Below are 26,158 nucleotides of genomic sequence, written 5' to 3' on the forward strand. Positions count from 1 at the left end.
AGCAGTTACAGGTGAGGCAGCTTTATTTAACCAAAACAGTGAGTGCTGTGTCATCAGGAAGTAGATCCATCCATCCATCCATCATCTGCCGCTTATCCGGGGGTCGGGTCGCGGGGGCAGCAGCTTGAGCAGAGAAACCCAGACGTCTCTGTCCCCGGCCACTTCCTCCAGCTCTTCCGGGGGGACCCCGAGGCGTTCCCAGGCCAGCCGAGAGACATAGTCTCTCCAACGTGTCCTGGGTCTCCCCCGGGGTCTCCTCCCAGTGGGACGTGCCCGGAACACCTCCCCAGGGAGGCGTCCAGGGGGCATCCTAACCAGATGCCCGAGCCACCTCATCTGACTCCTCTCAATGCGGAGGAGCAGCGGTTCTACTCCGAGCCCCTCCCGGATGACTGAGCTTCTCACCCTATCTCTAAGGGAGAGCCCAGACACCCTGCGGAGGAAACCCATTTCGGCCGCTTGTATTCGCAATCTCGTTCTTTCGGTCACTACCCACAACTCGTGACCATAGGTGAGGATGGGAACGTAGATTGACCAGTAAGTAGAGAGCTTCGCCTTCTGGCTCAGCTCCCTCTTCACAACGATGGGTCGGTGCAGAGCCCGCAATACTGCAGACGCCGCACCGATCCGCCCCTCACTCGTGAACAAGACCCCGAGATACTTGAACTCCTCCACTTGGGGAAGGATCTCATTCCCGACCCAGAGAGAGCATTCCAGGAAGTAGATCTCCTCTCTGAAATGCTGAACCAATTCTCTGAAAGTTGTTTCACCTCAATCTAAAAAGGTGTTGGGCCTAAGCAGCACCTTCAGAAGCTGTGGTACTCTGTAACTGACTCCTGTGTTTCCATGAACCCAGATACTGTCAACCCTCCTGCCCTGTCAGCAACTCAACTGCAAGTAGAAACAAAAGAGGCAAAGGAAACGACAGTAAAAATCTAACTGCAGGAGCAGCAACCCTCCCTGACATTCGTGGCTTATCCACCTTTTAAAGGTGCAGATAACTGCAGAGGCATGTGAGGATTCCTGCAGGAACCACCAGGGACAAGAAAGTGAAAAACAGAAATAAGAGATCAATTTAAAAGCAAAACTCATGAGCAGGTAGCAGACCAGAGATATGATCCAGCATTCGTTGAACGACTGATAACACATCAAGACAGCAGGGTGTCTCTCTCACTATTTATGTCTCCCTGAAGCAAAATGTCTGACATCTTGCATCACGCATGTCTCCACACAAGCAAGAGTTTAACAGAAACTTGCCCATTTGGAGTGAACAAACTGTGTTATAAATGTGACTTTGCTCACAGCTTGACTTTGTCTGTCAGCTAAAGAGATGAAGAACAGATGGGATTCCCTCCGGACCCAGTATACCAGATATAAGAGATGATCTCCCTCATTCCAACTCACAAAAAAATTTAATTTTCAAATTTGTGAGTGTTCCTGAACGCATCATCACAGACGTCATCTCCTCGTTAGTATAGTGGTGAGTATCCCCGCCTGTCACGCGGGAGACCGGGGTTCGATTCCCCGACGGGGAGAGATGCTAAATATTTTATTTTATGAAAGTTTATTATTTAAACTACATGATTACGTCTGGAAATATTTGCTCTCCACTTCTTTTCTGATGCCTGACAAAATGTAAACATCATTCCATAATTGTGGATCAGGTTTGAGAGAGTTCAGAAGCACAGAAACAGCTGCAGAAAGTAATTGGATTTCTAACAATGAGATTTCTGAGCGGTATACACCATTTGTTGGACTGAATGAAAATATTTTTATCGCTACTCTCAACTTCTTGTGAGCTTGTAGGTAAAATTACCTGAAAATGTTTTTTTAATAATGGGGTCCCAATTGTCTGGGTGGGTTCTTTCCTGCACCATTCACATGTATTTTCATTGTCTTCTTGGTCTTCTTTGTACTTAATGCACCAGCATGTGCTATGAATTCAGTCTGAATACAGGCACGGCTCTGTAATCCCCGTTTATCTGCATCACTGGGGAAGGCTGTTCAAAAAAGCATTTCTGCTGATTGTCCTGGTGGTGGCCACAGGAAATCTGATGTTGGACTGTTCCTTTCTCAGTGTGGAACAATGTGCGTGTGAGAGCGTTCAGAAGCACAGAATAACATGCAAACATGGATGTTACATGGCTCTCTTAGGTTTTTAAATATATATATGTATATATATCCCCTGCCCACCAGGATTGAGCAACTTTTGAAGTCGTCGAGAGATTAACAGAAATCAACATTCTGAAATCTGGACTTCAGTTCCATCCAGACTCTGTGGTTGGAACCACAGACCAGAAGAGAGACAGAACAGAAGCCTTCAATCCTGCAGATTATCACAGAATAAGGTCCAACTTTCCAGTGGAGGCATGAAGAAAGCAGTCGTGAGTACCAGAACATACAATTAATGCATTAAAACCGACCTGGGCAATAATATTTTGAGATTTCACAGAAAAAAAGTTTAAAAATGTCATCATGAAACTGAACAAGAGAGCAAAACAGCACACAAGATGGTGACTGAGAACAGAGCGCTGTTGCTCTTTCTTACTCTTATCACAAAGTTGTGATGTCATCACTAATGGTGACATCACCATTGATGTCATCTCTGATTTTTTTTGACATCACAATGCAAATGTGTCAAAGGACCCAAAGTTTCTATAGGCCAGATGTTTTAACCCCTTTTTCACAGTTCGTCAGGAGTTTATCTGAAGAAACACGTCCAGTTTTTGAAGCAGATTTAAAAGTCACAGCAAACATTTTTCACATCGCCTCAAAGAACAATGCTTAATTACTATTATTATCTTAAATAGTAATTTTGACAAGCACTTAAAAACAACGCTCACTTACTATCTTAAAAAGTCATTTTGACAAGTGTTTAAAGACAAAGACAAAATGAGTCAAACCAGAACACCATCTACTTGCTCCTGATGGTCGACCACGATTTGCCTGAGGATTTCTACACGTATACCATTACTTTTAGCAGTGACCAAAGTTATGAAGAACCCACCAACCTGTTGGAAAAAGAACAATCCCAGGTCTGTGCTGCAGCTGTGACTCCTCATTCCGAGGATGCCCAGCTTGTACAGGATCATCTCCAGGCCTCCGTAGTATAAGGAATGTTATTGTGGAAAACTGCACCTGCGGTTCAGATTAGTACGACTGTAATTTTGACCATAAGGAATTACATTGGAGGTATTTATATGAAGCAGTTCATACAGTAAATGTTAAAGCAGCTTTCCATGGACACACTGTACTGATTCAAAAGTCATGCAATGAAAAGTGTCACCTCTGAAGAAAAGGAAGTTCGTGGTGTGTGTATTTAGGAAACAGCACTTTAAGCATTGAGGTAGTTTTATTAGTAAAGGGTTGAAACAAACTGATAACTTGTTCCAGCGACCTGCTACAAGAATGTCCAGTGGCGTCTGAACGTGTCCTGTCAGCCAGACAGGCTCCATCATGAGCTTCAACCTGTCCGGCGGCTGGCGGAAGCCTGTCCCACCAGTCTTGTCCTGTGGCCCTGACTCCGCTGTCGACCTGCCCATACTGCAAGCTGTTCCGGAGCAGCTCAGCGTAACGACTCCACGGCTGCCACAGAAGACATTTTTCCCAGTTGCAGAACAATACTCGCTGGACTAAGCTACTGAGTTCTTCAGCGACGGACAGGAGTCGAAGCGTGTGTCCAATAATGGAGGGGACGGCTTGCTTCATTTAGCAGACAGTGAGGGGGCGGGGCTTGTTCCAGACTCTCAGCTGCTCTCCCATTGGTCATTATATATGACGTCAGAGACGGACAAAGTTCATATTGGCTCCTGAAGCTTGTGTAGCAGAATTGGTTCTGGAGGAATGGCAGCAGTGACACTTGTAATGTTCACAGCTTCTGTTTGACACCTCAGAGTTTATAAAACTCATACAACACTATCAGAACACATTGTCACCATATTAACCTTTATCAGTTTAGGCTTTCTAAAGTAACGGGACACACACACATCAGTTATATCCAGATGTTTTTCACATCTTTTCATAGTTTCCTGTTTTTGCTTCATAACTCAGATGAAATCAGTCAGTGTAAAACACAGCAGGCTGTGAGAGAAAGTAAACCCAACCCAACCAAGACAGAAGCTGAGGGATGTATCACTGAAATTACTGAGCACATCATCAAACAGTAGAAGAAGAAGCCCATTTTCACTGATATCAGTATCAGATAGCAGACTTGGAGGTGCTCTTCTTTCCACATCTGACCTTCACTCCTCTGTGTCACGCCTGTGGAACAGCCTTCCTGAAGACCTGAGAGCAGCTGCAAGTGTGGACATTTTTAAAAGCAAGCTTAAGACCCACCTTTTTAGCCTGGCTTTTGGTTAATTCATTCATAGTTTTATTATATCCTATCCTTTTAGCCATATGCTTTAATTTTCTGTCTGTTTGTGTATTTAGCGTATTTATTGTAGAATTTTAGTTGTTGATGTCTTTGTGATAGTGCAAATTTTTTATTCTGGTTTGAATTTATCTTTTTTTTTTAAATTTTATTAACAACTTTTCATTTCTATGTTTATTTATTTATTTCTTATTTTATTATTTCTTATTTTATTTTTTAAATGTTTTTAGTCTTCTATTTATTTATTTATTTGTGTTACTTATTTTTAGCTCCATTCTTTATCTGGTTTTACCCAGTCTCTGGTGTTTCCTCACTGCAACTCGCTGACTACAGCACTTCAGTTACCTTTGTTCCAGTATATGTGGCGTGTGTATGTGTGTGTATATATATACATATATATATATATATATATATACATATATATATATATATATATATATATATGTGTGTGTGTGTGTGTGTGTGTATGTGTGTGTATATATATACATATATATATATATATATATATATATGTGTGTGTATGTGTGTGCATATGTATGTTGGTGTATAATATGGCCTTGGGTTTCATTTTGTTTTATTTGCTTTTATCTTGTAAAGCACTTTGTGCTACATTTTATCTTGTATGAAAAGTGCGATATAAATAAAGTCTGATTGAATGATTGATTGATTCTCTCCAACCATCTTTGTCCCAACCATTGCATCTGTAGTGTTCAGTACATCTCCAGCATCAGGTCCACTGTGTCCGTTCTGCTCGTCTTCTGCAGACGGTGCTTTTTCGTGGCTGGAAACCATCCAGTAAGTCAGGATTCTGCAGGAACCACTGGAAGAGTTTCACTTCCTCCTATAGTTGAACGCTTCTGTGTTCATTAAACTGACATCATGCAGTTTCTCTATTCACCAACAGAGGGAGACAAATCTCTATCAATGCAGAGTCCCGCTCAGTATTACTGACAAAACTTTAAAAAGCTACTGAGAGGACACATTTAAATCAATACCATACAAAGAAGTTATTTCTATATTTGAACCAGGTTTCCACCTCCTTAAAGTAATCCTAAGAGCTCACATCCTTTGGCCTAAAAGGCCTCTAGCAAAGAGCGAGATAAGACCAGAGTCAGCCACTCTCGAGATAAAGTGCCTTATGAGCTGCTGAAGTAAATAAGTTTATATTAGTTTTTCTTTTGGTCAGAGGCTCTGGTGCTCTAGAGCTACACCAACTGTTTCTGAATGTTAGATGCAACACCTTTAAAATCTATTTTATCTTCATGCAAACAGCTAATCTCAACTGTCCTGTAGTTCATAATGACAGATCTCCATTTATTCCCATCTCTTTTGCTGCATTTTTAAAACTTCATTACATTTGTTTTGTTGTTGATATTGAACCACCAAACCAGCCAGCTCAGAAGACACAGTATTAAGCAGCTATCAGAGTGAGTGGAGGATATAAATGAACAAGTGGTTCAATTCCTTACAAGTCAGAACATTCATCTTGAAAATCAGCAAATATCAAACACTCTTGCATGAAAGGATAACAAATCCAAGCCTGCAGTTGTTATTAAGTTTGTGAACAAGAAGCACAAGATTGAAGTGTTGAAACAGACAAAAAAAAACTTAAAGGTGCTGGGGTTTTTGTAAATTAATATTTGAGGAAGAAAAAGGCAGAAATAGGTTGAGAGACACTAAGTTTCTTGATATTATTTTGATAGAATAATAAAGCTGGAGGTAAGCACTCATTTTTAATACTAACTGTGCTTTTATACTTTTTTCATTAATTCGAGGAATTGACATTGAGAGATTAACATGAAGAGACAGAACAATAAAGAGATGGAAATGGAAAGTTGGTCTAACGGGAAACTTTTTCTAGAAACATGTTTTACAGTTGAACAGTTTCACAGCTGTGTAAAGTCATCCAGATGTTAACATTTCCCCTCCATAGTTAAACAGAGTTAAACTTTAAACTGAACTGGTTAGGATGTTCATTTCCGGCAAAACGCCTCTCTGGGTGTGTCTTTCAGAGTTTAGTTTCACTTTCCACTAAACCTCCATCTTTTTGTGACGCAGATTATTTGCTCCGTGAAATTCTCCGTCTGAAGGTAACGGAAACTATTTTTAATGTTTGACTATAATATCTGCTGTTGGCAGCTTAGTTCAAGTAGAAACAAACACAATCTGCCGCATCGTCCTTTCTGTTGATTCACTGCTGTCTCTGTGAAACTGTAACTGTGAAACTGTAACTGTGAAACTGTAACTGTGAAACTGTAACTGTGGGACCAGCGCCGTGTAGAACATGTCCGCCTTTTTGTGTTACTTTGTGAGAACAATATCTGGCAGCAGACTAGAATGAGGGTCAAGGCTTAAACACGGAGTCGATATAGCTCCCATTTCTGACGATCGACGGCATTTCTTCCTGCCTGAATCAGCCTGTTCCTGAGGCGGAGATGAGTCTCTGCTCTCCCGCTGTCTGAGCCTCTGAAAGCGGCCTGAGCTGAGACAGCAGCAGCTCAAATCGAGGTAGTGACAGTTAAAAACAGCCTTTCCGGTGGCAACCTGAACCGCCACAGTGTGCCAGTTAAGAACTATACTGATAACCCATTTGCGGCTAATCAGCTTTCCACAGACAGCGGCAGCAGGCTGCGGGTGGGGTGAAATTGGTTTTATATTCGACATTCGCCCATTTTCCGGCGCAGTAACTGTAATTGCATCACGAAAACCGCACCAATTACCCTCAGGGTGGTATTATTTTGTACATAAAGCTAATAGTAACATTTCACAGGCTTTACCAACTGTAACGAAGTCTGGCGAAAGTTCAGAGTAACCGCTGAATATCCTTCTCAGTGCCCTAATTCAGCCTGAGCGCTTAGAGACCGTCAAAAAAGTGCAACGTCTTTTTTTTCTCACTAGAGATTCATGCAATGAACACCAAACCACTTCTGATGTGTTTGTGAACTCACTATAAAGCTTTCACAGTCATTTAGTTTCCAGAAAAAACCCTTTTAGGTAGAATATGTACTCAGGGTGCATATTTTATTCTATTTTTAATAACTTACTGGTTTTTCGACATATCAACACCAAGCCACTTCTGATTTGTTCTTGATATTAATATGAAATATTAATATTAAATCCCCTCCGAATGGGAAATGTGGCGTTTGGAAGATCGCTTGCCGGTGTCGCTCGGGGGCCTGAAAAATAAATAATAAAAATAAAGGATGTGGGAACTACGCAATGAGTTCATGAACACATCAGAAGTGGTTTGGTGTTGATATCTATAAAAACAAGAGTTATTACAAAATAAAAGCCTTGAATTCGAATGAATTCAAATTCATTAAAACCTTTTTGAAAGAAAATTAAAAGCTTTCCTTGATAATAAAAGGTGTGGAACTACACAATTATAGTTACAACTTGGGAAAAATAGGCGAATGTCGAGTATAAAACCAATTTCACCCCGCTGTCAAAGCGACGGCTGTGGCAACTCATGTTGCCACCGGAAGTGCCGTTGTTGGTTGGCACGATCTGATCTTGCTGTGGCTCTCCTCACACCCCCCCCCAAAAAAAAGATTGCAACAAAGTCACACCCTGTCATCAGTTAAACACATTGATAATGAAACACATTTTACTGAAATAAATAATAAAAATACAATATAGATAATGTAACATATTAGTGATCATGGTGTAATTAAAACAAATGTTACAATAAAAAATATCATTAACAATGCAAAGTATTGAAAACAGGCACAAAATCATAAATATGATCATTTATAGATTAGCTGACAGATTCTACAACACAAGGGACTGTTACATGCATGTATTTCATTCATAATGAAAAGAATTAGACAATAAATAATATTTCTTTCACAAGTTCTTACACAATATTGGCATTAAGATCCCATTTCCTAATATTTATCATATAGATATACACATATTTTTAAGGAGTTGGTTTCAGTTTTAAATTCTTGAAAAGATGGGAAGGATTTGGAGAACCTGGCTTTGTGTTTTCTCAGTAAACCTGAAGGATTAGCAATGAGTTTAGTTTCAGAGTTTTATGTCCACAGTCTTTCTGCAGCAGAGGACATGAAACCAACATCGAGCTGCTTTGGATTTTAGATCATTTGTTTCTGATTTTGGCTCTTTTCTGAGCAGGAACCCTGCATACTAACCTTCAGGGACGATCTTTAGGCATCCACTGTAAAAATGGTCTCTAAAACCACGTTTCAGTCCATTTCTACACGCCTGTCCACTGTAAGTTTAAAAAAGCAGATGGAAAGTTAATTTTTAACAGATTCTAAGATTGTGGGAAGTCTTTGTGAAGGATTTATCCCCCTATAACACCCACTGAGCAGAAGTCCAGCTGAATGCATCTGACAGTGCTGTAATAGGTTAACTACAGACCAAAGAGGGTCAGACTTAGCAAAGAATCATATTTCAGAACAGCACTGGCTTGTTGATTGGCAGATACAGTCACTGCAGAACTTTATCTGAGCTTTTCTAGGATTTGTAGCTTTTACCTGAGCAAAGAGCATCCACTGTAAGCCCAACCCGCAGTGTGCTGAATTCTGGCTGTTAGCACAGCATCTGGCTCAGTTTCTGAGTGTTTGTCTGGTTCTGTAACTTCATGTGTTGGAAGCAATAAGCTACATTTACTCTACTTAAAGAACTTTAGCTTTCCTCAACAATTTTCATGTTTCAACTTTACATTTCTTCCTTTTCAGAGGAGATCAGTGAATCTTTTATTGCTCTGCATCTCTTCACAGAAACGCTTGTTAAGGCATCACAGAAACTTATTGTGACCTTCAGAGACTTGTTGCTGCTGTTCAGCTGAAGGTAAACCTGGATTAGGAACGTTTTCAATTTTAAGTCCTCAGTTAATCAAATTCATGGGCTGGAAAAATGAGTTGAGCTGAGGATGACTTTACACACAGTGATATTATGTTCTGGGAGAGGCCGGACCTGATTGATGCTGCATTCCAGCCTCATCTGCTTTGACTCTCTGATGACAACAGAACGGTTTCCTGTAACCTGTAAGCTGTTTGTTTTTGCTCTGTAATGTTTGGGGAACATGTTCACTTCTTATTTCAGAACAAACTTTGATCACTTTTGAGTTTTAAGACAAATCTGCATGATTATCAGATTATTGATGAACTGGAATCAAACAACACGATGATCAGCTGATGATGTTTGTTTTCTACATGAAGAACTGATCTTCATAGAATGAAACCATCAGCTCCTCCATTACAGTCAGACCCAGCAGCTTCCTGCTGCTTCCTGTGTCACCTTTCAGAATAAAATAACATGACTGTCAGTTAAATGTGTCTGACTGTAGTCAGTTATGAAGCTGTGTGCAGCTCTGATGGAACATATAATCCACTAATATTGTCTAATGATGAAATTAAGTAGATTCAGATGTTCTGTCTACTTTATGGGTCAGTTTGTGATGTTTTATTCAGATTTTTCCTTTGTATGGGAGTAATAATCCTTCATTTTTGTTTCTTTTTGTTTGTTGAATTCAACTAAAAGTTAAAAAGTTTCATTCAAGTTTTTATCAGGGACATTTTATTTGTACTTTTAAACATAAGATGGAACCTGCAGACAAAGATGGAACCTTCCCATGGTAGAATGTTCTATTATTAACAGTATATTAGTCAGTTTCTGGTTCAGACATTAAATCAGCTGATCTCCGTCCTGTTTCATGTCAGTAAATGTACGTAATGGTCCATCATCATCATGAGTGTGCTGGGTGGTAGCTCCATGCCGGACTGATGGAGGTACAGCAGCTGCTCTTTTTACAGCCCAAATGATGGAGAGGAGGATTGGAGTTGATGTGCAGATGAATGATTTGTGTTCCCTCTGCAGATGGTAGAAAGTGTGTGTGAGCTGATGTGAATTCAGCAGCATGGATCAGTGTGAGGACACTAAAACCACTCTGTGTGGAGAACATGAGAGCCAGAGCAAAGCTCAGAGGTGAGATGACCATCTCTAACTGTCCATGACTCTTCTCCATGTCAGAGCTCAGCACTCACATCACCAAACCACCTTTATTCACAGGAACCAACCAGAACCTGAACCAAGCTGTGTGTCCATGAAGAGCGATCTGTCAATGGGTCGCGAGGGTGACTTCAAATCAGACCAACATCCATCCTTTCAGAGGTGAGCTGAGTGTAAATGTTGTAACAGAGTAAAATGTAGCAGAGTCAGTTTGAACAGTTTTTATTCCAACATGTGTTTAATGTGAGCTCAGCTCTGTTTCACATCCATTTCTATGTTCATATGTGAAGCGGTGTGTGTTGGATGTTTTCCACAAACCTCTGCATGTTCAGTCTCATCTGAGGAGAATTAAAATGTCCTGTATTTATTGTACCTATCTCATGTATTTATTACATCGCTTATATTAATAAAAAACAAATGTAGGACATAAATAAAATAAACTGCAAAGTGGAACTGTTGCTGGTATTTTTGTGGCAGTATTAGGTCACATTTGTTGGACAGCACTGTCACACATTGAGTGGTGTCGCCGGCCGTCGACAAGTATGAGGGGAATGATTGATCTACCCATCATTCCTGTTAGCGAGAAAAGTAAACAAGACAAACGTCGTAATGGCATCAAAAATAAGTTATATTAGTGGAAAAGCAGGAGAAAAAGAAAATGGAGGAAGAAAAACGCTCTAAGGATAAAGTTAAGGCATGTGTTGGTGATGTGGGCAGGACAGCTGGAGGAGTAACATTTTGTTTGTTTATTTGTCCTGCTAGCTAGCTTCGGATAAATGTTATGTACCTGGCTAGGATTTGTTCATTACAAACTCAGCTTTAGTGTTTGCTTCATGAAAGTTTGCTTATATAAAATGAATATGTCACATATGTCACAGACAATAGTCTGTCCTGCCATTGGACTGACTGACTGACTCCAGACTAGCAGGGAGGGAGGGCCTGTTGTTGTTGTCCTGCTCTGTTGTTGTTCAGTTGTCTCGACTTAAAACTATTGACGTTATTTTATCATTATTTAGGATTAATTTACTAAGTTTGGTGTGTTATTTATAGGCCTATAGGCCTATTTATACTCAGATTGGCTTCATGGTGAAATATTTGAAAACTTCTTCACACACTCTTGTTACATACTTAGTAATTTAGTTTTGCATCAGTTTTTTTAGTTTTTGTTGCATTATAGAGACCTTTTTTTTCTTTAGAGCAAAGATGGAGACACTTGTGGAGCACCTGGAGGGCCCTCCAACCCAGGCAGCTCCACCACCTTCAGCAGGTAGGAGTCCAACAGGTTCTGCATGGAGACATCAGTGAGGCAGAGACACATGATGCTCAAACTGACCAAATCACAGCCCTGCTTGTTTCTTTGTGGGTCCTTAAGCCTTCAGTTAGCAGTAACTGTTAATCTGGTTGAATATAGAACAAACCATTTCTGATCAAGATATCTTTGTTCTGAAACATGGACAACAGCTATGACTCTGAGAGTCTGGAAGGTTCATAAAACCAAATCCAACCAAATTTACCCCAATTTTTGGAATACTTTGATGTTCAGCCTTTTATATCATGATCATATTGTTTACATTAACACTCTGGTCCCATTTGCTCACTTGGTTTGAGTGTGTGGTATTAGGAAGAAACACTTCTTGGGAAATCTTCCACACAGACCGAGCTCCTCTTCCCTCAGCCTCACAGGTATATGATATCCCCTTATCAACAAAAGCATGATGAAAGCTATGTTCATGACATCATTCATCACTGACTGTCTCTCTGGGCTCCTGCTTCCAATTATCCAGCACTTTACTGTGTCAGCTTTCAAAATGTACATGAACCCCTGAAGTATTCATGATTAATTATTTTTTACATTTCAAGAATTTACTGAAAAGACCAAAGTTTATGTGAGATTCATGTCTATGACATCTTGCAGAGAGCGAACTCAAAAGAATACGAATGGAGTTTGTGACGAGGGTCCCAGCAGAAATCCTCAAGCAGCTGCTTGATGCCCTCTTAGCAGATGGTGTCTTCAGTGATTTGGAGAAAGAAGCAATAATCGAGAAGAACCAGAACAGAGCAGATAAGGCACGAAGACTCATCGATGATGTAAGAAGAAAAGGAGAGGAAGCCTGCAGGAAGATGATGGAACATCTTCAAAAATTAGATCGTACACTTTCCTCTCAGCTGTGTTTGTTATCTGGCCCATCAGCACAAGAAGGTAAGGCCACATATTTCTGTAATAAGGGCTTATATCTTTATATTCAGTTGTATTGACAAGATTAGTCTTTTGGACTAATAATTGAAACTTCTCTTAAAGAGCTGACATCCATGAGGGTCCTTTAAGACCAAGTGTGACATGTGCTTAGCCTGAGTTCAGCACACTGGAGGCAAAGTACAGAGCATAATAGACACATTATTTTGTTGTTGGCAGGCAGGAAGCTATTGGTTGGTATGTGTTGTAGGCTATATGCAGTCAATAAGGAGGGTTAATCTGTCCTGTTCCCATTCATGTTGCAATGCACCCCTGCCCTGACAGTGATTCTGTGGGTGCAGGAGGGATCTTTGCTAATAATTCACCCACACAACCAGCTTGTCCTCCAGTTTTGCCTTGACTTGCACTTTTCACAGTGACAAAACATAATTGCACAATGCAAGCCGTTGAAGTGAATGGGTTACAGAGTGAAGTGGTGGGATTGTCTTATGACGTCTGAGAAGGCCATTAGTAGGGGAGCAGTGTCATTTTTACAGACTTAAACCAACACCAATTCAGATCCTGCTGGAAACCATGGAGGATTTGGGAGAACAGGAGCTAAAACATTTCCACTGGTACCTTCAGAATCCTGAGTTACTGGATGTATTTGAAGCCATCAGAAAGTATCGTCTGGAGAAAGCAGAAAGACTGGATACAGTGGATGTGATGGTTGAGATGTATACCATTGAACATGTTACATTTTAAACAAGATCAAGATGAATAAAGGTTAGTCAGAGGAAGAACAAAGTATTAAAAAGTATGTGTGGAGCACACAGACGATGTTTTACAGCATGTATCAAACACTAAAAGCTTTACTTTGAAAGTTCAAACTTTGCGGCTCGTTGATTCCACACAGTTGTTATGTGAGGAGGAATTCTTTATGATTGATTTCAGATTAACTTTCCTCCAACAGGACAAGCATCACAGAATGTGTTGGACCTGTCGGCTGGAGCAGCTACATCAGCTTCATCAGCATCAACAGGTATGTGATGTCGGCAACTCAGAAAAACAAGAAGCCAATCTGATGAGTTACAATAGAGGAAGAGCCTCTGCTCTGTGTTATTTGTGCAGATATGGCATGACCACTGTTGAAATGGAATGGAATCACTTGAACTATATTCCTGTCAGAGAAAAGTGTGAACAGGACAGAAATGATTCAACACAAGATGGCCTCTCAGAAACATTGTGTGTTCTGCAGTGACTCTTCCATCTAAGGCCACAGATGGAAGCAAACAGCACTTTCAGATGCTCTCACTGTATGGGTCAAAGCTTCAGATTTCACTTTAACTCACTTGTAACTTGTGGTATCATGTGATAAATGAAGGTGATGTACACATTTTATCGTTGTTTCCACAGAGTTCACTTTCTTTTAATTGTTCCCACCTACAGGGCGTTTGAATGATTCTATATGAACTTGAACATTAAGATTTAATTTGTGTAATATCAGTGAAGAATAAACACATTCTTTCATTCCCCGAACTGATAAAACATTATGAGATTAATCTGAAATGATGAAACAGCAGCTTCATTTGCAGTAAATTCAATTCAATTCAATTCAATTCAATTTTATTTATATAGCGCCAGATTACAACAATTGTCATCTCAAGGCACTTAAGTAATATAGTCCAATTCAAGCCAATTGGAATTCAATTCATTGTAATCATAATCCAATTAATTCATATAGAGCTAATTCAAAAAATTAATATCCTAGCTAAGGAAACCAACAGATTGCACCGAAAGTTGTCTTCAGTCCAATCTCCCGTCCTGAGCGTGCCTGTGGCAACTGTGGAAAGGAACGACTCCCTTTTAACAGGAAGAAACCTCTGGCAGAACCAGAACCAGATAAATAAGACAAACATTTGAAAGAGGCACATTACAGTCACAAAACACATGAACTCCTTACATGGAGTTTGATGACTTATTTTTGACACGATAAACTGCTTAATGACAGAAAAATAATTGTATGTGTTTTTCTGTCTTTCAGAGGCTCTTCACAGGTGTCAGCCTAAACTTAAATCTGCTCTGAAGAAGAAGTTCCAGTGTGTGTTTGAGGGGATTTCTAAAGCAGGAAACCCAACCCTTCTGAATCAGATCTACACAGAGCTCTACATCACAGAGGGAGGGACTGGAGAGGTCAATGATGAACATGAGGTCAGACAGATTGAAACAGCATCCAGGAAAGCAGGCAGAGCAGAAACAACCATCAGACAAGAAGACATCTTTAAACTCCCACCTGGAAGAGATGAACCAATCAGAACAGTGATGACAAAGGGAGTGGCTGGCATTGGGAAAACAGTCTTAACACAGAAGTTCACTCTGGACTGGGCTGAAGGCAAAGCCAACCAGGACATCCAGTTCATGTTTCCATTCACTTTCAGAGAGCTGAATGTGCTGAAAGAGAAAAAGTTCAGCTTGGTGGAACTTGTTCATAAATTCTTTAATGAAGCCAAAGAAGCAGGAATCTGCAGCTTTGAAGAGTTCCAGGTTGTGTTCATCTTTGACGGTCTGGATGAGTGTCGACTTCCTCTGGACTTCCACAACAAGGAGCCCCTGACTGATGTTACAGAGTCCACCTCAGTGGATGTGCTGCTGACAAACCTCATCAGGGGGAAACTGCTTCCCTCTGCTCGCCTCTGGATAACCACACGACCTGCAGCAGCCAATCAAATCCCTCCTGACTGTGTTGACATGGTGACAGAGGTCAGAGGGTTCACTGACCCACAGAAGGAGGAGTACTTCAGAAAGAGATTCAGAGATGAGGAGCAGGCCAGCAGGACCATCTCCCACATCCAGACATCACGAACCCTCCACATCATGTGCCACATCCCAGTCTTCTGCTGGATCACTGCTACAGTTCTGGAGGATGTGTTGAAAACCAGAGAGGGAGGAGAGCTGCCCAAGACCCTGACTGAGATGTACATCCACTTCCTGGTGGTTCAGGCCAAAGTGAAGAAGGTCAAGTATGATGGAGGAGCTGAGACAGATCCACACTGGAGTCCAGAGAGCAGGAAGATGATTGAGTCTCTGGGAAAACTGGCTTTTGAGCAGCTGCAAAAAGGAAACCTGATCTTCTATGAATCAGACCTGACAGAGTGTGGCATCGATATCTCAGCAGCCTCAGTGTACTCAGGAGTGTTCACACAGATATTTAAAGAGGAGAGAGGGCTGTACCAGGAGAAGGTGTTCTGCTTCATCCATCTGAGTGTTCAGGAGTTTCTGGCTGCTCTTCATGTCCATCTGACCTTCATCAACTCTGGAGTCAACCTGATGGAGCAGCAAACAACCCACTGGTGGCCTAAATGGTTCAATGAACCATATGTAAAACATCTCCATCAGAGTGCTGTGAACAAGGCCTTACAGAGTCCAAATGGACACCTGGACCTGTTCCTCCGCTTCCTCCTGGGTCTTTCCCTGCAGACCAATCAGAGTCTCCTACGTGATCTGCTGACACAGACAGGAAGTAGCTCACAGACCAATCAGGAAACAGTTGATTACATCAAGAAGAAGATCAGTGAGAGTCTGTCTGCAGAGAGAAGCATCAATCTGTTCCACTGTCTGAATGAACTGAATGATCGTTCTCTAGTGGAGCAGATCCAACAGTCCCTGAGTTCAGGAAGTCTCTCCACAGATAAACTGTCTCCTGCTCAGTGGTCAGCTCTGGTCTTCATCTTACTGTCATCAGGAAAAGATCTGGATGTGTTTGACCTGAAGAAATACTCTGCTTCAGAGGAGGCTCTTCTGAGGCTGCTGCCAGTGGTCAAAGCCTCCAACAAAGTGCTGTGAGTACAAACATAGATACATTTCTTTTTAAATACATTCTATACTTATTAACTGGAAAAAAACAGCAGAATCAGCATTAAACTCAGTTTCAAATTAACTTTAGTTTATCTACAGTGTCAGTTCACAACAAAATATCATCTTACAAGTGATATGAGATGATACTTTGTTGGAAATAGAAACTCAGCAGTTCTTCTGAGGAAGAACATGGTGACAATTATTTTTCAATTTTAGAGTCAATTTGTTTCATTGATTAATTAAAGGAGTTTATTTGCTCCCATATCATTAGTTAGTTACTTCGTGTCACGGCCCTTTGGGTGTCTTTCGGGGCCTTGTGTGGGTATGTTTCTTTATCTCCCCTCAGATCCTGAGCTGACTGGAGCACTGGGCTCTGATTAGTGCAACTCAGTGCAACGTCGTTCTGTGAGGTAGTGATTAAAAGCTCTGTCCCTGTCCCTTTGGGAGAGGCTTGCTCCTTGAGGACAGCAGCGTATATTGGGTTCTGTTGGCATTACCTTTTGGTTTTGAAGTTTTGCACCATACAACACACTGACAGCACATTTTCCATGTACAACATCACTGCAACTAATTGCCACTCCTCACAGTTACTCTTTTGTTGCATATTCAGTTTAGTTTTGGACTTGGATTACTTTAATAAATAAAATACTTGTTTTGTAAACCTTAAAACCGTGTGCTTCCTCCTTTTTGATGTGGCCTTTGAGCCAGGTCGTGTCACCTGACTTCAATCAGGTGTCTAAGTGATTTTTTTTTATAAACAGATGCCTGTAGATGACTACAATCAGGATCTCCAAACTGCTCACCAAGTCTGAGTCCAAATGTTAAAATGGCATAAAAAAAGGATATTTTACAGCATTTTATTGACTAAATTTAGAAGCTCTCCAAAAACAGCTCCACACAGTCCACAGAAATGTTGCTGTTTTTCTCTGATATTTCCTCCCCAGACTCCTCAGAGTCATGATGACTGCATGTTTTCAGTATGTCTGGAAAATGAACAAGAATACTCAGGAATACTGTCTGAAATTCAAAAGCAGAGGACATTTAATTATCCTGCAGAAAGGGAACATTTACATACAGAAGCTGTGATGCAAATGTTCAAAGATACAGAGTTCTCAGGAGGCTTTTATAGGGTAGAGAAGACGGATGCTTGCGTCTATGCATGAGACATTTCCTTCTGTCCTGCAGGGAGCAGATAGTGGTGTTGATACCGCCAAGGTAGGTGACCTCTGAGTGCAGCTATTAATCTCATGCATACGTCAACATAAGCTGTTACACAGAAGCAGAAATGATTATGTGGGCATAAAGGATCAGAATATTTCTATCACAGAACATCCTGAAGTGTAGATTTAGTTTTGCTGTCTGTTTTGTCTGTTTTGAACACGAGAAACTCTAACAAATGAATAAATAAATAACCAAAGTGCAGTTTAAGTCTTTTAAATGTACTTTTCTGTGGGAACTTTTCAAAGTGAGTCGATGTAAGAGAAAAACAAGTTGTCCTTTATGTATTGATTTCTTGGAAGAAATGTGTGTCAGTCCTACAGAAAGCATGGCAGCCTGCAGAGTGACAGACAAAGGCTGCAGCTACAGAGCCCTTTTCAGCTAGGGTTAGAGTGAAGTTACATGAAGTATTTCCACATACTATGCTGGAGTTTAAAGCTTTATTGAGTGAACAAGGGGATCAAAAAGACAAGATACACCTGAGGAATTTAGGGCAGAAGGCTCAAAAGAGCCAATCCTTGCTGGATGATGACACTCGACTTTGCATGAAGGAGGGAGGTTGAGTGAGTTCTCCAGAGGCCGAGGGCCTTAACAGCCACATTTGTTCATATGAGCTGATGAAGATAACACAGTGGTGCCGGCAAAACAGCTGACTGTTAGTGTGAGAAGATGCTTTGCTCCCATGGTGTTCTTTGCTGAGCTGAGATCATCACTAACAAAACAGGATGAGCCAAATAACAGCAGAAGATACATCTTTTATTTTCTCCATCTACTGAGCTAAGACAGCACTTGTAGACATTTTCCATCACTTTAATGTAATTAACAAATAAACTGAAACAAACAGTGAAACAGAATTCTTCCACTAATCAAATATGAATGTAGTTTGATTGATCAATGGATCAAGTTATTTCCTTCCATCTCATTTCCTCCTCAGACTGAGTGGCTGTAGCCTCTCAGAGAGAAGCTGTGAAGCTCTGTCCTCAGTTCTCAGCTCCCAGTCCTGCACTCTGACAGAACTGGGCCTGAGTAACAACAACCTGCAGGATTCAGGCGTGAAGCAGCTTTCTGTTGGACTGAAGAGTCAAAACTGCAGACTGGAAACACTCAGGTAAGGATTCATGAACTTTTCAGCTGAGAGCTGATATAATTCTGGCTTAAATGGATGAAAAAACAGCTTCCAGGTATCTTGATCAATGAAAGAGGTTGATCTGTTCTGCCTTTTTATTATCTGGCTTAAATAACTCTGATAATGAAGAGAATGAAATATAACACACAGTTTAAAGAAATACCAAAGTGCTCTTTTACTTTAACTCCTTTCCATTTCTGTAGATTTGTCCTAAAACACAGATCCATTACATACCCAAAGTAAATTAATTTACAGAAACATGAGCTGTTTTTTCCTCTAAATGTGAACATCAAACCTCCTTTAAATGTGGACACACTGCACTGGAACAAAGTTATGATATCTGTATGTTTATTGCACTGAAACGTCTCTTTGATCCAATCTCCCGTCCTGAGCGTGCATGAGGCGACTGTGTAGAGAAAAACTTCCTTTTAACAGGAAGAAACCTCCATCAGAACCAAAACCAGGAAGGGCAGCCATCTGCCTCGACCAGCTGGGGGACAACAAGCACCATAACACCAGGCCAGAGATACCTGCTGAGAAAGAGAAACACAAGTTAATGACAACAATAATGTCATATGAACATGGAGAGAAAAGAGAGCAGAGGGAGGAGAGGTGCATCATGGGAGGTCCCCCAGCAGTCTGGGCCTATAGCAGCATAACTATGGGATGTTTCAGGGTCACCTGAGCCATCCCTAACTATAAGCTTTATCACAAAGGAAAGTTTTAAGCCTAATCTTAAAGGTAGAGAGGGTGTCTTCTTCCTGAAGCCAAGCTGGCAACTGGTACCACAGAGAGGGCCCTGATAACTGAAGGCTCTGCCTCCCATTCTACTTTTTGAAACCCTGGGAACCACAAGTAAACCTGCAGTCTGAGAGAAAGTGCTCTGTTGGGAAAATATCCAACTATGAGATGTTTCTCACTCAGCCCACAGAGTTGCAGCATCAGACAGACTTCAGTCAGTAACTGGATTCTGCTCCTCTGCATGTGAACAGTTACCAGGATGGTGTTCCAGTTAAATGGTCCAGTCAGTCTGCGAGCAAAGCTCCACTCAAATGTGCACGTAACTGTGCTGACTGATACAGTTGCAGAGTCAGCAGAATATCTGTGGAGATGACAGGACTCTGGGGTGTACTGGAAGTCTGAGGTGTGCAGAGTGAAGAGAAACAGTGAGAGTACAGTGAAGAGTGAAATGTTGAAATATTCACAATAATCTAAACATTTGATGACATTCAGCTTCAATTTCAGAGTAGTTCTCTCAGAGTTTCTGTGTTGTTTTGTGTGTCTGCAGCCTGTCAGGCTGTCTGATCACAGAGGAAGGCTGTGCTTTTCTGGCCTTAGCTGTGACCTCCAACCCCTCCCATCTGAGAGAGCTGGACCTGAGCTACAACCATCCAGGAGACTCAGGAGTGAAGCTGCTGATGGCTGCACTGAAGGATCCACACAAACTCAGGTATGGAGAGGCCTGCTTCAGCCACACACAATGTCTGATAGAGGAGGAAGAGCTGGAAACATGTTCTCTGTCCTGCACTCAGCCCTGTGTTTTTGCTTCCTGCTGAGTGTTACATGAACAATCGCACATGTAGGAGCCTTTTTCCTTTGCTCACAGCAGAAACACTGGTTGAACAGAAACAGCAGATATTTGTGGAGGAGGTCTCCAAGGAGAACATCTGCAGGAACAACAGTGAGAAGTGTCTGTTGGTCCTCTGACCCTGGATCAGATACAGAGATGGGTCCAAGACATGTTAGCCTAGCTTAGCTCAAAGATTTATAAAACCCTGTAAATGGAGTCCATGGAGGGGAGAGGGCGGCTGATGATCCTCTTTGCAGTGTTGACCACTTTCTGCAGCATATTCCTGTCTACTTCAGTACAGCTAGCAGACCACACTGAGATGCAGTATGTCCATCCTTTCCATTCCTGTAGATTTGTCCTAAAACACAGATCCATCACATACCCAAAGTAAACTACTTTACAGAAATAAGAGCTGTTTTTTACTCTAAATGTGAGCATCAAACCTCCTTTAAATGTGGACACACTGCACTGGAACAAAGTTATGATATCTGTATGGTTATTTGCTAATGACCCTGACCCTTTTTTAAACGCTTGTGAATTAGACAGATGTGCAGCTTCTGGTTTCCTGCCATTTAACGGGCGACAAAGCCACATAATCTTTTAGTGAATCAGAAGCTGAATATATTTCCCAAACAGACAGAATCCTTCTAAGTGTTACTGGAAGTGAAGAAGACATGTTTGAACACAATGGAAAAATATCATGTTTAAGTTATTTTTATAAACAGATGCCTGTAGATGACTACAATCAGGATCTCCAAGTCCTTGCTGCTCCCCAAGTCTGAGTCCAAATATTAAAATGGCATAAAAAAGGATATTTTACAGCCTTTTGTCAGACTAAATCTAGAAGCTCTCCAAAAACAGCTCCACACAGTCCACAGAAATGTTGCTGTTTTTCTCTGATATTTCCTCCCCAGACTCCTCAGAGTCATGATGACTGCATGTTTTCAGTATGTCTGGAAAACGAATAAGAATACTCAGAATACTGTCTGAAATTCAAAAGCAGAGGACATTTAATTATCCTGCAGCAAGGGAACATTTACATACAGGAGCTGTGATGCAAATGTTCAAAGATACAGAGTTCTCAGGAGGCTTTTATAGGGTAGAGAAGACGGATGCTTGCGTCTATGCATGAGACATTTCCTTCTGTCCTGCAGGGAGCAGATAGTGGTGTTGATACCGCCAAGGCTGTGGGACACTCAGTTCTTAGAGCGGACAGTGGTGATCTCTGAGTGCAGCTATTAATCTCATGCATACGTCAACATAAGCAGTTACACAGAAGCAGAAATGATTATGTGGGCATAAAGGATCAGAATATTTCTATCACAGAACGTCCTGAAGTGTAGATTTAGTTTTGCTGTCTGTTTTGTCTGTTTTGAACACGAGAAACTCTAACAAATGAATAAATAAATAACCAAAGTGCAGTTTAAGTCTTTTAAATGTACTTTTCTGTGGGAACTTTTCAAAGTGAGTCGATGTAAGAGAAAAACAAGTTGTCCTTTATGTATTGATTTCTTGGAAGAAATGTGTGTCAGTCCTACAGAAAGCATGGCAGCCTGCAGAGTGACAGACAAAGGCTGCAGCTACAGAGCCCTTCTCAGCTAGGGTTAGAGGGAAGTTACATGAAGTATTTCCACATGCTAAGCTGGAGTTTAAAGCTTTATTGAGTGAACAAGGGGACCAAAAAGACAAGATAAACCTGAGGAATTTAGGGCAGAAGGCTCAAAAGAGCCAATCCTTGCTGGATGATGACACTCGACTTTGCATGAAGGAGGGAGGTTGAGTGAGTTCTCCAGAGGCCGAGGGCCTTAACAGCCACATTTGTTCATATGAGCTGATGAAGATAACACAGTGGTGCCGGCAAAACAGCTGACTGTTAGTGTGAGAAGATGCTTTGCTCCCATGGTGTTCTTTGCTGAGCTGAGATCATCACTAACAAAACAGGATGAGCCAAATAACAGCAGAAGATACATCTTTTATTTTCTCCATCTACTGAGCTAAGACAGCACTTGTAGACATTTTCCATCACTTTAATGTAATTAACAAATAAACTGAAACAAACAGTGAAACAGAATTCTTCCACTAATCAAATATGAATGTAGTTTGATTGATCAATGGATCAAGTTATTTCCTTCCATCTCATTTCCTCCTCAGACTGAGTGGCTGTAGCCTCTCAGAGAGAAGCTGTGAAGCTCTGTCCTCAGTTCTCAGCTCCCAGTCCTGCACTCTGACAGAACTGGGCCTGAGTAACAACAACCTGCAGGATTCAGGAGTTAAGCAGCTTTCTGTTGGACTGAAGAGTCAAAACTGCAGACTCGTAACACTCAGGTAAGGATTCATGAACTTTTCAGCTGAGAGCTGATATAATTCTGGCTTAAATGGATGAAAAAACAGCTTCCAGGTACCTTGATCAATGAAAGAGGTTGATCTGTTCTGCCTTTTTATTATCTGGCTTAAATAACTCTGATAATGAAGCGAATGAAATATAACACACACAGTTTAAAGAAATACCAAAGTGCTCTTTTATTTTAACTCCTTTCCATTCCTGTAGATTTGTCCTAAAACACAGATCCATCACATACCCAAAGTAAACTACTTTACAGAAACATGAGCTGTTTTTCCTCTAAATGTGAGCATCAAACCTCCTTTAAATGTGGACACACTGCACTGGAACAAAGTTATGATATCTGTATGTTTATTGCACTGAAACTTCACTTTGATCCAATCCCCTGTTCTGAGCGTGCACAAGGCGACTGTGAAAAGAAAAAACTCCCTTTTAACAGGAAGAAACCTCCATCAGAACCAGAACCAGGTAGGGCGGCCATCTGCCTCGACCAGCTGGGGGTTGAGAGGTCAGGAAAGAGGGGACAATAAGCACCATAACACCAGGCCAGAGATATCTGCTGAGAAAGAGAAACACAAGTTAATGACAGCAATGATGTCATATATACATGGAGAGTAAAGAGAGCAGAAGGAGGAGAGGTGCATCATGGGAGGTCCCCCAGCAGACTAAGCCTATAGCAGCATAACTATGAGATGTTTCACAGTCACCTGAGCCATCCCTAACTATAAGCTTTATCACAAAGGAAAGTTTTAAGCCTAATCTTAAAGGTAGAGAGGGTGTCTGCTTCCTGAAGCCAAACTGGCAGCTGGTTCCACAGAGAGGGGCCTGATACCTGAAGGCTCTGCCTCCCATTCTACTTTTAGAAACTCTGGGAACCACAAGTAAACCTGCTGACTGAGAGCAAAGTGCTCTGTTGGGAAAATATTCAACTATGAGATGTTTCTCACTCAGCCCACAGAGTAGCAGCATCAGAAAGACTTCAGTCAGTAACTGGATTCTGCTCCTCTGCATGTGAACAGTTACAAGGATGGTGTTCCAGTTAAATGGTCCAGTCAGTCTGTGCACGTAACTGTGCTGACTGATACAGCTGCAGAGTCAGCAGAATATCTGTGGAGATGACAGGACTCTGGGGTGTACTGGAAGTCTGAGGTGTGCAGAGTGAAGAGAAACAGTGAGAGTACAGTGAAGAGTGAAATGTTGAAATATTCACAATAATCTAAACATTTGATGACGTTCAGCTTCAGTTTCAGAGCAGTTCTCTCAGAGTTTCTGTGTTGTTTTGTGTGTCTGCAGCCTGTCAGGCTGTCTGATCACAGAGGAAGGCTGTGCTTCTCTGGCTGAAGCTGTGACCTCCAACCCCTCCCATCTGAGAGAGCTGGACCTGAGCTACAACCATCCAGGAGACTCAGGAGTGAAGCTTCTGATGGCTGCACTGAAGGATCCACACAAACTCAGGTATGGACAGGCCTGCTGCAGCCACACACAATGTCTGATAGAGGAGGAAGAGCTGGAAACATGTTCTCTGTCCTGCACTCAGCCCTGTGTTTTGCTTCCTGCTGAGTGTTACATGAACAATCACACTGGAACAAAGTTATGATATCTGTACGGTTATTTGCTTTGAGGTGAACCTGACCCTTTTTTGAACGCTTGTGAATTAGACAGATGTGCAGCTTCTGGTTTCCTGCCATTTAACGGGCGACAAAGCCACATAATCTTTTAGTGAATTTGAAGCTGAATATATTTCCCAAACAGACAGAATCCTTCTAAGTGTTACTGGAAGTGAAGAAGACATGTTTGAACACAATGGAAAAATATCATGTTTAAGTTATTTTTATAAACAGATGCCTGTAGATGACTACAATCAGGATCTCCAAGTCCTTGCTGCTCCCCAAGTCTGAGTCCAAATATTAAAATGGCATAAAAAAGGATATTTTACAGCATTTTATCGACTAAATCTAGAAGCTCTCCAAAAACAGCTCCACACAGTCCACAGAAATGTTGCTGTTTTTCTCTGATATTTCCTCCCCAGACTCCTCAGAGTCATGATGACTGCATGTTTTCAGTATGTCTGGAAAACGAATAAGAATACTCAGGAATACTGTCTGATATTCAAAAGCAGATGACATTTAATTATCCTGCAGCAAGGGAACATTTGCTTACAGAAGCTGTGATGCAAATGTTCAAAGATACAGAGTTCTCAGGAGGCTTTTATAGGGTAGAGAAGACGGATGCTTGCGTCTATGCATGAGACATTTCCTTCTGTCCTGCAGGGAGCAGATAGTGGTGTTGATACCGCCAAGGCTGTGGGACACTCAGTTCTTAGAGTGGACAGTGGTGATCTCTGAGTGCAGCTATTAATCTCATGCATACGTCAACATAAGCAGTTACACAGAAGCAGAAATGATTATGTGGGCATAAAGGATCAGAATATTTCTATCACAGAACGTCCTGAAGTGTAGATTTAGTTTTGCTGTCTGTTTTGTCTGTTTTGAACACGAGAAACTCTAAAAATGGATAAATAAATAACCAAAGTGCTGTTTAAACCTTTTAAATGTACTTTTCTGTGGGAACTTTTCAAAGTGAGTCGATGTAAGAGAAAAACAAGTTGTCCTTTATGTATTGATTTCTTGGAAGAAATGTGTGTCAGTCCTACAGAAAGCATGGCAGCCTGCAGAGTGACAGACAAAGGCTGCAGCTACAGAGCCCTTCTCAGCTAGGGTTAGAGGGAAGTTACATGAAGTATTTCCACATGCTAAGCTGGAGTTTAAAGCTTTATTGAGTGAACAAGGGGATCAAAAAGACAAGATAAACCTGAGGAATTTAGGGCAGAAGGCTCAAAAGAGCCAATCCTTGCTGGATGATGACACTCGACTTTGCATGAAGGAGGGAGGTTGAGTGAGTTCTCCAGAGGCCGAGGGCCTTAACAGCCACATTTGTTCATATGAGCTGATGAAGATAACACAGTGGTGCCGGCAAAACAGCTGACTGTTAGTGTGAGAAGATGCTTTGCTCCCATGGTGTTCTTTGCTGAGCTGAGATCATCACTAACAAAACAGGATGAGCCAAATAACAGCAGAAGATACATCTTTTATTTTCTCCATCTACTGAGCTAAGACAGCACTTGTAGACATTTTCCATCACTTTAATGTAATTAACAAATAAACTGAAACAAACAGTGAAACAGAATTCTTCCACTAATCAAATATGAATGTAGTTTGATTGATTAATGGATCAAGTTATTTCCTTCCATCTCATTTCCTTCTCAGACTGAATTGCTGTAACCTCTCAGAGAGAAGCTGTGAAGCTCTGTCCTCAGCTCTCAGGTCCCAGTCCTCCACTCTGACAGAACTGGGCCTGAGTAACAACAACCTGCAGGATTCAGGCGTGAAGCAGCTTTCTGTTGGACTGAAGAGTCAAAACTGCAGACTGGAAATACTCAGGTAAGGATTCATGAACTTTTCAGCTGAGAGCTGATATAATTCTGGCTTAAATGGATGAAAAACAGCTTCCAGGTACCTTGATCAGTG

At 41.3% G+C, this 26,158-nt stretch overlaps 2 protein-coding genes and 1 non-coding gene across 5 annotated transcripts in view; 2 read left to right on the plus strand and 1 right to left on the minus strand.

Annotated features, from left to right (window-relative positions):
* The window catches only part of LOC140294513 (protein NLRC3-like), a 1,060,349-nt gene that overhangs the window by 275,517 nt on the left and 758,674 nt on the right, over positions 1–26,158 (minus strand). The window lies entirely within an intron of this gene.
* LOC140278845 (NACHT, LRR and PYD domains-containing protein 3-like) overlaps positions 1–26,158 on the plus strand; it is a 228,296-nt gene that overhangs the window by 91,134 nt on the left and 111,004 nt on the right. Inside the window, exons 4-12 of one of the 3 annotated variants that reach the window (XM_072376858.1) lie at positions 11,545–11,615; positions 12,264–12,548; positions 13,495–13,563; positions 14,566–16,360; positions 18,529–18,702; positions 20,009–20,170; positions 22,442–22,615; positions 23,925–24,086; positions 25,898–26,071. In XM_072376858.1, coding sequence (XP_072232959.1) covers positions 11,545–11,615; positions 12,264–12,548; positions 13,495–13,563; positions 14,566–16,360; positions 18,529–18,702; positions 20,009–20,170; positions 22,442–22,615; positions 23,925–24,086; positions 25,898–26,071 — 3,066 coding nt within the window. The other 2 variants (XM_072379201.1, XM_072379288.1) reach the window with 2 other exon arrangements.
* trnad-guc (transfer RNA aspartic acid (anticodon GUC)) lies at positions 1,464–1,535 on the plus strand. The gene has a single exon. It is a non-coding gene; the product is annotated as a tRNA-Asp (tRNA).

This window comes from Leuresthes tenuis, unplaced genomic scaffold (assembly GCF_036924035.1).
Source record: "Leuresthes tenuis unplaced genomic scaffold, fLeuTen1.0.hap1 SCAF_1, whole genome shotgun sequence".
In the NCBI taxonomy this organism is placed as follows: domain Eukaryota; kingdom Metazoa; phylum Chordata; class Actinopteri; order Atheriniformes; family Atherinopsidae; genus Leuresthes; species Leuresthes tenuis.